The sequence below is a fragment of the Pleurodeles waltl genome, chromosome 5 (assembly GCF_031143425.1).
Source record: "Pleurodeles waltl isolate 20211129_DDA chromosome 5, aPleWal1.hap1.20221129, whole genome shotgun sequence".
Taxonomy (NCBI): domain Eukaryota; kingdom Metazoa; phylum Chordata; class Amphibia; order Caudata; family Salamandridae; genus Pleurodeles; species Pleurodeles waltl.
This window is the reverse complement of record NC_090444.1, coordinates 890,136,703-890,151,856: the sequence shown is the minus strand read 5'-3', so window position 1 is coordinate 890,151,856 and position 15,154 is coordinate 890,136,703. Positions and strand designations below refer to the sequence as shown.

General features: G+C 50.0%; 1 protein-coding gene across 5 annotated transcripts in view; it reads right to left on the bottom strand.

Moving 5' to 3' along the window:
• The window catches only part of LOC138296130 (PHD finger protein 7-like), a 1,092,052-nt gene that overhangs the window by 755,827 nt on the left and 321,071 nt on the right, over window positions 1-15,154 (bottom strand). For all 5 annotated transcript variants that reach the window (XM_069234996.1, XM_069234998.1, XM_069235000.1 and 2 more), the window contains one exon: window positions 3,067-3,140. In XM_069234996.1, the coding sequence (XP_069091097.1) occupies window positions 3,067-3,140 (74 nt within the window). The remainder of the gene's footprint in view (window positions 1-3,066; window positions 3,141-15,154) is intronic.

Genomic DNA, 15,154 nt, shown 5'->3' with positions numbered 1-15,154 from the left:
GCTGGAGTCAGCAGTTGAGTGCCCAATAGGCCTAGATTATGGTGCCTGTAAAAGCCCTGGTGGCTGTGGGGGTAAGCAGTCGAAATGGCTCTGCTTCATCACATTAGTTGCGGCTACTGTGTCAATAAAGGTTGTGATATGCTAGGATTTCAATTTGACATGTGGGTTGTTGTTTCCGTCTCAGTTTGGAGTTACCATTTGCAAACAAGTTCAGAACTGTTCTGTCTTCCTACTGTTCGTTGTTGCCTCAAGGCTTTCATTGTTCCCAGTGCTGGGTAGCCTAGTCCACTTTTGTCTGTGATTGCTTGAATATATTGCCTGTGGGTGAGTTTGGAACACAGCCTATTTTACAGCTTCGGCATGTTATGTGCGAAACGGTTGGGCTGGTTGCAGTTGGAGCAGAGCTTCCCTCTGGAAAAGCATTAGGATGCTTTCCTCTGGTAGGGCACTCGGACATGGGGATAGATGGAGGCCACAGTACCCACTGGCTTAATTTCTCCACTTGTCTTTGACTTTGTATGTTGTCTTCTTGAATGATGTTCAAAGTCTCTGTTTTATTGGATATGGGCTTGTAATGTTCGACTTTAATGCTGACCCCATTTGTTCAACCCTGTCATTGCATAATTTGTGGGGCTTTGCAACAAATAGTATTTCATCAGTGAACATTCCACGCTTTCGCATGATGTTTCACCGTAAAGTGCAGCCGTGAATTATCTGGGCTCTCAATTTTTTGTTGGATTGCTCTCTATACCCATGCTCACTAGTTCTTACAGTTTGGCATAAAACTATCTATCGACTCCCCTTAGTGGCATGCTTGGCATAACTTGAGTCTTTCAAAATCTGGGTTCATCTGTGGGCTGAAGTGCTTGTTGATGTCAGTGATAGCTCTGTTCAAATCATCGTACATGCCCATCCATGTTCAGGAGATTGGAGAAGAGTTTGAAAATGTCTTTGTTAACGTAATGGAGGAGGAGGAGGCAGCACTGCTCCTCTCCACTGGTTTATTTTGTTGCTTTGGAATAATTATTTAGGCATGCAACCCACGCAAGCAGACAGGGTGCTGCAGAGGAGGGAATCACTTAGCTCACAAATGGAGGGCAGTGGTTTGGGGTTTTTGCACATTGGGTGTACTGGCCCGAGGTTTTGTGCTATGCCATAAGCAGGTGAGCACAGAGAGCTGAAGCAAATGGACACTAGTTTGGTTGTTGTTAATAGTATCTGGATTAGGGTTCCCTTCATGTGGTGCTCTCTCCCCACATATAGGTAGAGTTCTTGGCCTGTCCTATTGTGGCATATAACTTTTCTGCCTTGTCTCTCCCACTATCTTTTGTCTTTTAAAGTTTTAATTGCGTTCTTTATTACCAGGAGTGCTGGACACCTTTTTTAGGGGGTATGTTTATTTCTCCTGTTGCACATGCAGGTCAATGGTTCTAAGACTACAGGAGTTGCATCTGACAGAGTACAAAGCCTGATTGTCCTTTTTCACTATGCTCTATTCAAAAACGCTTGCTTTTCAGCACCTCTCTTTGTTACGTGAGCCGCTCAGTCCGGTGAATGCTTCTGGTTGGTTAACTGATCTTTGTGTGGCCATTGCCCTTCACATGTTCAAACAGCTGCCTGATTCTGATCTGCCCCCATTAGTGGTCGCGCAGCACTACCAAAAATACAAAACTACATAGTAGAGCGCTCTTTGTCTCCATACACCATCTCATAAGAGGCAGAGTGGGCGTTTCATAGATGTTGGTTGGGATGTAGGGAGTTTGGGGGGGGGGGGGGGGGGGGGGGTTTCTACGCTTCATACAAATACATGTCTGAAGGACTGGAGCTCATCACTTTACGTGCAGGTGGGTTAGGTTCTTTTCCATTGACAATGTTGGTGCCAGGAGCCACAGGCTGTGAAGTGTTACACTGGGTGCAGTAGGACACAGCGTTATGGCTTATGGCGCATAATGAGACACTCGTCCTGAAAAACCAGTTCTGCAACAGGTTTTTTGCCTTTGGAGGAGATGCCAGACTGACTACCTACACAAAGAGCTGGCCTAGCCAAGTGTGACTTATATTTGCTTCACTGCGGTGGTAATCAGTTTGAAGCTGTCCATCTTTGGCCACGGTCTGGTAGCCATTCTGCCGAAGGAGGTTATCCGTTGCTGGGAGCGCTCACACTTCTAGCAGAGGGGTAGCAGAGGTTTGGACAACAAACTGTTGACTTGCTATTATTAGAAGTTACCTTAAATCCATCCTTGCCAATGTGTCTGGTTTAATGTAACAAAGAGTTTGATACCTTGGAGTAATATCTTTAATGGTTCAAAATGTGAGTTTGCACTTATAGTGCGATGGTTAGTGTAATTACATGTTAGCCAATGGAACAACCGGCCTTACTAAAGTGAAAACAAAAATTTTGAGTTTTTTTAGTCAGGACATGTGAAGTTTAATGCAACATGTTCTTTTTGTAATATCAGACGCCCTGCCTTCTGGGCTACTGATGCCTGCCTTAAGGGTGACTTACAGAGAGTAAAGTAAAAAGGAAGGTCTGGGGAAAGGGGGTTTTCTTGCCATGTCGAGTTTGGCAGTTTAAAAGCTGTACAACTAAGCTCCAATGGCAGACCTAGAGCCATGTTTTCCCTCTGTTATAGCAGTGTGGCACACCAGGGCCTGCAGTCCACTGGTGACTTTTCACTTATTAGTCCTGGGGGCTCTTTGTACCATATACTAGGGACTTACAGGAAAGTTAAATATTCCAATCATATATACACTTCTGTGAGCGGAGTTCAGGACATATTCACTGGGGCTGGGTAGCAGGATCTAGGGTACTACAGAGTTGAAAAACAAGCAGCATCAGTCAAAAACTGGACTGGGATGATCATACGAAATAAAGTGCGCTCCTACAATGTGGCTGCCAGACTGGTATGTACGTATGATTATTATGCTCCCTTCTCATCTCGTTTAGGTCCAGTACGCACACACTATCTATCATGCTAGAGCATTATCAGAATACATATATACAATAGTTCATTTTTTGACAAGAATACTATGCAGTTCAGTGTACACAAAATCCTTATTTTATACCTGGAGTCGTTTTAGGTTGCACGTCGGAGACATTCTTATGAACTGGCTTCTTCTTTAATCTTGCTCTGCTTCGTCTTAAAAAACAGAAAACAATAAATGACTTCATAGGTATGTACCTAATCTGCTAGAGATATATGCCAATTGGTCTTTCAAAACAGAATTGTATTTGAGTGCCAGAAGTAATGTGTAACTGAAACCATTATATTAAGAGAATGTTGAAGACCCTGACCTTTAAAGATATATATATATATATATGGAGTTGAAAAGGCTTGGTGGAAAGGCACAGTATTTCATAACAAAGGCTAAAAAGGCTAACGTAGTAATCATAAAAACATGTTAGTCCCCATTCTAACTTGTATGGAAGTAAGAAGCTGGTCACAAACCGACTCGGTTTTACAACTCGGGAGCAAATTGTACATCTTTGGGTTTTCTACCCAGTCAATTTGTGCTATCTGAAAATCTGAACAGGGAGGTGCGCAAAGGAGAATCCGTCACAGGTTGAGCACCTAGTAAATACAGAACTGTGTGCAATCAGTTTTCAATGGGTGTGGAATTATTACCCACGTAAATATATATAAAATGTACTATGCTCCATTGGTGCTGTTTGTAACTAAAGGTCTAAAAGAATAAATTGTACTTACCTCTAATTTTGCATTTCCTAGACAGTACAGGGTCACCTGTACCTGAATCTTCAGTACGGATCCAACCAAAGCTAGGAATAAACAATTTCCAGGCTGCTTCATTATTTTTCCATGGAGACATGGTATATGGCCTGCAAGGGATTGCAAAGGCACGGGTAACCTACTGATCATCTGCTCTAGCATCTGGGACAAAGCAAAAATGTATTGCAAAACTGGGGCCTGACTGTATGTGGCTGCCTTGCAAAGCTTACTCGCTGGTATCTTCTTCAGAAAAGCAGCAGTAGCACCTTGTAGGAGAATGAGCCCGAGATTCACCGAGGAGGGGCTATCTGCTTTGTAGTACAAAATAGGAATATAAGATACTATCGCACTTGCGCTAGACTGATTGGTAGATAGATTGGTAAATAGAAATACTGTGGGTATACTGCTAAAGATAACAATGAGATATATAGTCGTTCAAATTAATCCTTTCTTCACCAGATATTTTTTCTTATGACCTACTACATTTAGGGGATGAATCTGCCTCTGCGTGAATTGGTAGCAACACGGGGAAGAACTAAAGATAAACTATATGAAATATCTCTGCTTAGAAGGGAAAATTGAGTCCTAAGGGATATATTTTGGTTTCTTAAAACTTAAAAAAAGGCAGCTGAGAGAACTGCATTTGAATCTTACTTCCCTCCCCGCCCCGTCCAATGCAGTGGCCACTGAGAAGATGGCATTCTAATATTGTGACCCCCCCACCCCCTGGCCAACCAACGGACTTTGATAATGGTGTGAAAGACCACTAAGAAGACCTAGTTCTGGTTTTGTGACAAGCATTTCCCTCAAGGGCTTTTCTCATCCTCCCACTCCAGGCCTCATCACCATTCGGAGACATTATGCTATGTGCTACTACACTTCAGCCTGATCATGCAATCGGAGGGCAAAGATTAAGGCTTTGTAGGCACTTGCTGCCCACCTTAGGCATTGGGACATATCCTGTTTAGATACAACCACTTGTGAGACTTAGAGACTTTCTACCCTCTCAACAGGGGGTGGTCTAGGGAAGACATTGGAGAATGTGACAGAGCCCTGGCAAGGATCGAGGCTTAAGCGGAAGGCCCACGCTCAGATAACCTGGTCTTCCTTGCACAGGCCACCAAGCCGTCATTCGCCAGCCTCAAGGGAGGAGCGCAGGAGGACACACACTAAGCCCTGGGCAGCAGCCCATCGCCTGGACGAGACGATACAAGAATCAGCCACACCAACACCCAGGTCGACTTCATATGGAAGCAACTGAAAGATACTGAACAAGTGAAAGGGGCCGATCAAGACATAGCCGACATACAAAAAGGCAACTGCCTAGAGATGAGGGCAGGCCCTCCACGTTTGACAAATACCAGCCCAACATCAAAAACGAAGCCGATAACTTGGCTCACCTGTTAAGGAGTGATGAAACCAGGTGGGGAGGCAGGGCGCTAAGGTCCGGTCAAACACCGCAGGGAATCAGCAGTATCACTCCTCGACTACAGCATACTGAAGTAGTGGAGTGGTGGGTTGCAGGGGGAGACATGACGTGTGAAAAGGAACCCAGGACATCCCGCCAAGGGAAGCTGGACTAGTACACAAAAGTGGTAAATCCCCCTACAGAAGAGGTCACAGAACCAGCCACACCGGCAGTCCCAGACAATGCAACTCTCCTGCAGGCCATTCAGTCATCCCAAGAAATCCTGAAGGGAAGAGTGGGTGCGGTCAGATCCAAGGTCTCCCTCCTTCACCAGGATCTCAGAAACATGGGAGGAAGAGTATCCTCAGCAGTAACTAGGATATATAAACTGGAAGACCTGGTCCAGACCCTACGTAAAGAGGTAATGGAAACTCGCACCATCAATAAAGAAGTGATGTGGAGACTGGGAGACTCCGTAAACCAAGCCCGGAGGAACAACCTCAGATTTGTTGACTTACCAGAAGGAGTTGAAGGCCCGAACATGCAGTTATTCCTGGAAAGATGGTTTCGGCAAACACTACCCCAAGAGAAATTCTCCTCCTGCTTCGTAATTGAATGGGCACACGAGCACTGGAAAACAAACCGCCACCTGGAGCTCCCAAAGACCATTAGTAGCACGCTTCCTCTTCTTTCAAGATAGGGACATGATCCTCACCAGAAACTGGGAGAGGCCCGGCACGAGAACTCCAAGATTCAGATCTTCCCAAATAGACTCAGGAGGTACAGTGCCAAATACACATGTTCAAGTCAATCAAAGCCAAGTTGCATAACCTCCTGATAAAATACATGCTCTTATTCCCGGCTAAACAGAAAGTAATCTTCCAAGGGAAAACACACTTTTTACAGATCCACCAAGAAGCTTGGGAATTGCTGGAGGAACAGACCTGGCTGAAAGGGGGTGGGAGCTGGGGGGTCAGATGCACATTCGGCAATAAAGGCTGGATCGAGGCCTAAGGACAAGCAGCAACCCAAGAGGAGAGGCCAGTCCTCACAGAGGAGAGGGGGAGACAATGAACTTAACAAGGCTAATCACACTATCCTCAGGCTCAGAGGTAGATCGCTACACGGCCAGAAAAAAAAGAGCAAAACAACGAATGAGAAAGAGACGGGCAGTATAGGCCATTCAGGGAGGACCTAGAGATGGGCTCGGACTCAGACCTTTGGCGGCACCCATAAACCAATTGGGAAACAAAACGGTTGATCCTAAAGCTCTCCCTTCTGGGTAACAAGACTTCTGAACTGGCAGAGATGAGTCACCCCTGCCCTGTTGCAGTAGACTCACTGAGGCAGAGTGAACCCTATCTTAACGAGAAGCTCAGAGCTGCTGGCTTCTAGGTATAGGCTCTAATTGGATACTACTGAGTTAAAAGTTAATATTTTGTGGGTGAGGACAGTGGGCTATAGACCTCTCTGATTCGTTACTGTTATGTTTTTGTGGTAAAGCACTCACAGAGGACCGCGGGTTGAGGAGCGGAGTGTTCAAGGAGTTGGTTCTTACAAAAAACTGGGAAAGAGTTGGGCCATGACCCATGGAATGGATCGGGAACAACACAGGGTACAGACACAGAGAACTGTGCAGCGATGACCAGACAAAGATACAAGGAGTAAATGGGGAGAGTTGAACCACCTGGTAACCATAATTGCTCCATCATGACTTGGAATGTGAATGGACTGAGCAATAAAGTCAAATGGGGAATTGGTAGCCACGTGGTCTTGCTCCAGGAGATACGTTTGAGGAGTTTCAAATGCAGATTCTAAAGTAGAGGGGCCTACACACTATTGGCACATGCTGGGTACACAACAGCATCCCAGGGAGTTGCTATTTTGTTCAGGAACCCCCCATTCAAGATTGAAAAGACATGGGTGGACCCAAACAGCACCTATGTCGCCATTAAGGGGATGTGGGAAGGAAAGATGTTACCTTAGCAAATATATATGCCTCTCAAAATTGCAGAGACAACCTCTAGACAGAGTAGTTGAGATAATATTAGACCCCCAACTCTCGTCTCCATCTTATATTTGGTGATTTTAATGATGTAGTAAACCCAGAACTGGACCAATAAGGCCCCACCCAGACACCTTTGCGTGAGACCAAGCTGGTAGATTTTGTGAAAACGATGGGCTCAACAGACTTATGGCGCCAACATCATCCAGAAACCCAGCAATATTCTTACTTTTCAGGATCACATAGGGTGGTCTCAAGTCTGGACTACATCTTCTCCCCAGTGGGGGAGGTGGGAGGGATAGACTAAGCAGATTATTTGGCCAGGGGCTTATCTGACCTCTCGCCCCTTTGGTTCACAGTGGGAGCTAGACCCCGCGGCAAAGGTGCAAGTTAGAGAGAGGGTCTCCCACAAACTTAAGAGTAGAGACTGAGCCATATTTTAGTGAAAACAAAGACTCAGTGACATCAGTCATCATACTTTGGGAAGCCTACAAAACAGTTATGAGGGTCAGGGCTCAAAATATCATAGCACAGAAGAAGAAAAGGGAGAAATAAGACATAGGGGGTCATTACAACCCTGGCCGACGGTGTTAAAGCGGCGGTAATACCGCAAACAGGCCGGCGGAAAAAAAAAGGGAATTATGACCGTGGCGGAAACCGCCAACATAGACAGCCACTTTAACACTCCGACCGCCACGGCGGTAGAGACAAGCAGTGCGGCGGTCACCGCCAACAGACAGGCGGAAGACAAAGTACCGCCCACAGTATTACAACAGGCAAATCTGCCACCTTTTCCGGGGCGGATTCACTGTGGATAAAAACACGGCGGAAACAGCCATTTCAATGGGAAAACGCTCACCTGAACAAACTCCACGAGGAAGGAGGGCACCATGGAGCCGGAACTCCAAATACTCCCTGCGCTTGTCTTTCTGCTCCTGTACGAACATCAGAAACGGCGGCGCCGAAGACAACAGTGAGTACTGCACCTACGACATAGGGGAGGGGGGAGGCAAAAGCCACGGACACACACATGCAACACCCCCAACCCGACCCTCACCCACTACAACGCACACACCAATGCATTTCCGAACATCACAGTAACAACCCCCAACCCCCCCGGAAGAATGCTAAGACAAAAGGAAATGAGTACAACCATTGTAATGTATAAAAAAACAGTAAGCTCATATATACATCAATATATACACATTCCAAATATATACATCACGATTAGTAGTCTAGGTAAGCACATTTCAATGTCCGTGGACCACTGGGCCCAAAATGCATGGGCGAGGCCCACACACGATACCTGTCCTGGAACGGACAGAACACTGCAAGGGCATCAGATAGAAATACAACAGGCACCTCAGGGGGAAGGGAAGAGGGGGCACCTCAGCCGGATGACTGCACCAAGCCAGATCCACAACGGGGCTCCATGCCCATTGATGTATCCTGGGGAGTGCAAAGCCACAGTCTCTCAAGTCTCTACAGTGGGTGGGCTGCCCACTGTACCATCTTGGGGAGTGCAAAGCCACAGTCTCTCAAGTCTCTGCAGTGGGTGGGCTGCCCACTGTACCATCCTGGGGAGTGCAAAGCCACAGTCTCTCAAGTCTCTACAGTGGGTTGTTCAGCAGTGCTTGACTTTGCTGTCTCTGACCTGTTCAGTGGTGCTTGCCATGGCGGTCTTTGCCCTGTTCAGCGGTGCTTGCCATGGCGGTCTTTGCCCTGTTCAGCGGTGCTTGCCATGGCGGTCTTTGCCCTGTTCAGCGGTGCTTGCCCTGTTCAGCGGTGCTGTCCATGGCGGTGCTTGCCCTGTTCAGCGGTGCTTGACTTTGCTGTCTCTGACCTGTGCAGCGGTGCTTGCCATGGCAGTCTTTGCCCTGTTCAGCGGTGCTTGCCCTGTTCAGCGGTGCTTGCCCTGTTCAGCGGTGCTTGACTTTGCTGTCTCTGACCTGTTCAGCGGTGCTTGCCATGGCGGTCTTTGCCCTGTTCAGCGGTGCTTGCCCTGTTTAGCGGTGCTGTCCATGGCGGTCTTTGCCCTGTTCAGCGGTGCTTGCCCTGTTCAGCGGTGCTTGACTTTGCTGTCTCTGACCTGTGCAGCGGTGCTGTCCATGGCAGTCTTTGCCCTGTTCAGCGGTGCTTGCCCTGTTCAGCGGTGCTTGACTTTGCTGTCTCTGACCTGTGCAGCGGTGCTTGCCATGGCGGTCTTTGCCCTGTTCAGCGGTGCTTGCCCTGTTCAGCGGTGCTGTCCATGGCGGTCTTTGCCCTGTTCAGCGGTGCTTTCCCTGTTCAGCGGTGCTTGACTTTGCTGTCTCTGACCTGTGCAGCGGTGTGTGCCATGGCGGTCCCTCATTGCCCAGCGGGGCTGTGGCTGCCAGGGCCCTCCTGGGCACTGACTACGGCGGTGGTCTCCTGACCAGTGACAATAGTGCTGCCCTCCTGGGCACTGACTCCGGCGGTGGTCTCCTAACCAGTGACGATGGGGCTGGCGGTGGCGTCTTGGGCAGCGTGGAGGATGGCGGCCTTCTCCGCCGTGCTGCTTTTCCCAGACTTTGGAGACTTCTTCTGCCCCTTCACCACCTTGGGAGGAGCCACAGCTGACTCGACACTCCCCCTGGGACCCTTGTGGGCGGCTTTGCCGGCAAGTGTCTTCCCCCTCTCCCGTCGGGCACTGTCCAACTTCTGGTGCTTCACAGGGGGTGGACTGACAGTGCTTTGGCTCTGTGTTACACTGGCTGCCCTGGTGCCCGGTGCACTCCACATACCTCGAACAGGCACCACTGGTACCGGAATCTTATTGGCTGAGGTGCTACTACGGGACCTATGAATTGGGGGGGGTGGTGATGGGACAGAGGTCAAGGTTGCTCAGGAAAAGTTTGTGACGAACACTGGGATGGGTAGCTGGAGGGGGTGTCTGGGAGTGGAGGAAGAGGAGGTGGTTGTAGGAGGTGTAACTTTTGGTGATTTGGGTGCAGGTGCATGTTCTGGAGGCTGTCGTGAGGTGGATGGATGTTGGGTGTGTGTGTGCCCGCGTTTGTGTACTTTGGGAGGGAGCGTCAGAGACACACTGGGAGAGGACACATGGGACGTGTAAATGGTAGTGGGGGTGGTGAGTGCAGGTGAGCGGGGTGTGGTGCTGGGTGTTCTGGTGCGAGTCCTAGTGGCTGTTGTGGTAGTGCATGCAGGTGAGAGTGTAGACGACACTGGGAGGGAGGACGGAGACAACGAGGAGGGGGACACAGTGGAGGCAGTGGATGTTGCTGTGTCTGTATGTGGGTGATGCTTGTGTGAGTGCCTGTGGGATGTGTGGTGCCTATGTTTGCCCGAGCTGCCCTTGTGTGTTGATGTATGTGCAGGCTGGTCTGATGGTGTGCTTGGGATAGGTTGAGGTACAGGGGATTGGGTCTGGGTGGAGCAAGTTGGAGGGAGGAAGCTAGAGACAGGGACAATGGCTGCCATCAGTGCTGAGGCGGAGATTGCAGGGTTCGATGATGGGCAGCCTGACCAGAACGAATGCCCTCCAGGAATGCATTGGTGTGTTGCAGCTCCCTCTCTACACCCTGGATGGCATTCACAATGGTAGACTGCCCAACAGTGAGTGACCTGAGGAGGTCAATGGCCTCCTCACTGAGGGCAGCAGGGGTGACAGGGGCAGGGGCTGAGGTGCCTGGGGCAAAGGTGATGCCCACCCTCCTGAATGAGCAGGCACGGGGCGAAGGCTGAGAGGCTGCTGGGAGGGCGGTGCTGGTAGGGGGGTGGCGGCTGTACCTGTAGAAGTGGGGGGCACAGATGGTGCCGCCACCACAAGGGAGCTCCCATCGGAGGACGAGTCTGTGTCGCTGTTTGCTGATCCGCTGACCGCCGTGAAGCTCCCCTCGCCCTCCGTCCCACTGGTGTATTCGGAGTCCGTGGTGTGGCCCTCCATGGCCATGTGGGATGCAGCCCCCTCGGGCTCCGGTGCCCCTGTACCTCCGCCTGATGATGCTGATGCACAAAAGAATAGGGAGAGCACAAAAAGGGGTGGGGAAACAGAAGAAAGACATGTTGAGTGCATGGCTTACCGCTACAGCTGGGGGACAATACAGACACAGCTGCCCCCTGCACTACGCCGTGCTCTTGGTCTCTACAGATGCAGTTCCTGGGATATGGCCTACTTGCCTATGAGTGACATCTGCCCACATAGATGAAACAGGGGCATGTATACCTGTTTTTGGCACTCTACAGAGGTGGGGCGGAGTGGCACATTGCCTGCATTACGGAGGGGCCTAGCCTACGGAACTCGCCCTGGCCTAGGGACACCCACAGCCCTCCTCCCCCACCCAGACCCCTCCACTGCGCGCAAAGTCATGAGAATGTGAGTGTACTCACCCTCTTGTGTCTGCTGTGATGCCCTCATGCACCCATCCAACTCAGGGTAGGCCACCGCCAGGATCTGGAACATCAGGGGGGTCATGGTGTTGTAGTTTAGCAGCGATTAGATTAAGCATTAGCAGAAGACATCTTGTATTTAGTAACTATTGTGAACATTTCGCGGAATCCATTTTGTATTCATGGCAGCCATTTTCTCTGCCACATGCTGCCATGTGCTCACCATGTGCTCTGTCCTACCTTTCTGTTAACTACTCTTGAAAATCTGCCTAGTGACAAGTTATATTTAGCATCTCCCACTTCGCACATGCCAAGTAAGGTCTGCAGCTGTTAGTCCTTGAAAACTGTTAGCCCCTCCTACCTGTCGACTGTGCATTTCCATATGACCTTATATGTATAGAAGTCTTGCTTCTATAATTGTACCATCTCCTTTTAGCCCCTGCGTGGGTATAAAAGGACCATGCTCTCTCAGTTCAGTGTGCTACTTCAAACATTACCGAAGGGTGCTGTTTGAACTGTAGTACCACCTCATGAGGGTTAATAAACGGTGAACCCCTTGCACTAGTAGGCCTTGCTGAGGCTTACTTCAACGATGGTGCGACGGGCACGCACCCCTCCCACGTTGGGAGGCCATCCCCAGCTGAGCCTCCGCCGTCTTCTTGCTCCAGTGGCGAATGTCCTCCCATCTTTTACAGCAGTGGGTGCTCTGTCTCTGGTGGACCCCCAGGGTCCAGACGTCCTTGGCGATGGCACGCCAAATATCCTTTTTCTGGTGGGCGCTGACCTACATGACATGTACAGGGGAAGAAGAGAAGTCATTACCAACTGCACCATCAAAGTGAGTGGCCTACATCCCTACCCTTGCCATGTGGCCATTGCATTCACAGTCCTTCATGCTCGCATAACTCTGCCCCCTTCCTACTTACATCCAGCCCTCTCCACCCAGGCAAAGCCCATACAACTTGCACCCTATGTACTCACCTGTTGGTCTGGAGGACCATAGAGTAGGGTGTACTGGGGGAGGACCCCGTCCACGAGCTTCTCCAACTCCTGTGCAGTGAAGGCAGGGGCCCTTTCCCCAGAAGCATGTGCCATTGTCTCTTCCAGACCGAGGTCACAGCAGCACTTGCAGTGTAGGTCCTCTCCTGTCGAAGATCAGGTATCGAGTGATTGAGCAGATAGAAAATGGCGGTCACATCCGCGGCGGTGTATATTATCACCACCGGCGCACTTCGTCATTGGCTCCTGGGACCCATAGGGTCCAATGTTAACCAATGCAGCATTGCGCAGCGGTCTTCGACCACCTACCGCGACGGTGTACAACACCAGCGCAGTTACCTCACATCACATCGTCCCACTTTAGAGGTCAGGCAGCCGCCATTTCAGGGACCCACATGGCTTCATTTACAACTGCATTACACATACCTAGGCCTGGACTCAACACACATAAAGGAAGATTTTTGTATTTTGTGTCGTGTTCTGTGTAGCTGTGGGTACATACCTCAGAATTGGTTGACTCTGTGGTCGCTGTTGTCCTTCCTAGGCACCGTCAGCTGGGACATGTGAGGAGATGGCAGAATCCTCCGGTGTACCGACCGCTGGTGGACCTGTTGACAATGGAGGAGCGACATTTAATCATCACCTACAGGTTTGACTGTGCCACAATCCAGGAACTGTGTACCCAGTTGGAGCCAGATCTGATGTCACCAATCCGCCATCCCACAGGTATCCCCCCTCAAGTGCAGGTGCTGTCAGTACTCCATTTCCTAGCAAGTGGGTCATTTCAGACAACAGTGGCCATGGCATCAGGGATGTCCCAGCCTATGTTTTCTAACGTATTGTCCAGAGTGTTGTCTGCCCTGCTGAAACACGTGAGGAGCTACATCGTTTTCCCTCAGGTGGAGGATTTGGCTACAGTGAAAGGTGACTTCTATGCCCTGGGACATATCCCTAACATCATAGGTGCCATTGATGGTACCCATGTGGCTTTGGTACCCCACCCACAGGAGTGAACAGGTGTACAGGAACCGGAAGAGTTATCATTCCATGAATGTACAGATGGTATGTTTGGCAGACCAGTACATCTCCCAGGTAAATGCTATGTTCCCTGGCTTAGTGCATGCCGCTTACATCCTGCGGAATAGCAGCATCCCTTATGTGATGGGTCAACTCCAGAGGCACCGTGTGTGGCTATTAGGGGACTCTGGTTACCCCAACCTGTCATGGCTATTGACCCCAGTGAGGAATCCCAGGGCAGAGGAACGCTATAATGAGGCCCATGGGTGGACTAGGAGGGTGATCGAACGCACCTTCGGCCTCCTGAAGGCCAGGTTCAGGTGCCTCCATATGACAGGTGGTTCCCTATTCTACTCACCAAGGAAGGTGTGCCAGATCATCATCGCCTGCTGTATGCTGCACAATCTTGCTTTGCGACGCCAGGTGCCTTTTCTGCAGGAGGATGGTCCAGATGACGGTGTTGTGGCAGCTGTGGAGCCTGTGGACAGTGATGAGGAGGAAGAAGACATTGATAACAGGGACTCTGTTATACAGCAATATTTCCAGTGACACATAGGTGAGAACATTTTTTTTACTATTATATTTACTTGCACACTTCTACCTCTATCCTGTCTGTCAATTTGAAGCAGTATTTGCTAACTGAGTGGTACATTTCCATTACGGTTTCACAGGTGTGGTTACCAACGTGTGTCATCTGCTTGCATCCTTCATGGGCTTGTGATGTGTTACATAGGTATGTTGACATTACATTTTCAAACTGATTTTGTCATTGTTATAGATAATACACACTTACAAAATCACAGACTGACTCCAGATTGTTTTGTGGTTCAAGGGTGTTTATTGAAGTGCTAATTATTGGAGGGGGTGGCAAAATGGTGATGGTGGAGGAATGTCCATGGCAGAGTCCAGTCTATTAGTCTCACAGGTGCACTGCCCATATGGGCATAGGAAGTGGAGCTGGGGCAGTTCCAATCTGGACAGGGTAACAAAGTGGGACAATGGGATGACAATCAGGGTGGTCTCATTTCCTGGCAGGGGTCTTGCCATCTTGCTCTGTCCTGTTCCTGGATCTCAGGGACCGCTTGCGGGGTGGTTGTCCGTCTGCAGGGGGCTGGTGTGGTGGGGCGTCCTGTCCACTAGCGCCGGCGGAGGTGGTGGGCAGTTCATCGTCCAGGCTAGTGTCAGGGGCCCCTTGGAGTGCCATGGTGTCCCTCATGGTCTTCTGTATGTCCTTCAGCACCCCTACAATGGTGCCCAGGGCGGAGCTGATGGTTCTGAGCTCCTCCCTGAACCCCAAATACTGTTCGTCCTGCATGCGCTGGGTCTCCTGAAACTTGGCCAGGACCGTCGCCATCGTCTCCTGGGAATGGTGGTAGGCTGCCATGATGGAGGAGAGTGCCTCGTGTTGAGTGGGTTCCCTGGGCCTGTCCGCCCCCTGTCGCACAGCAGCCCTCCCAGTTCCCCTGAGTTCTGGTGCCTCCGTCCCCTGGACCGTGTGCCCACTGCCCCCAGGTCCCTGTTGTTGTTGGGGTGGTGGGTTATCCTGGGTTCTCTATAGTGGTGGACACACAGCTGATTGACGTGTCCTGGGTACGGAGGTATGGGCCCGCTGGGTGGGTTCTGTGCTGGTGT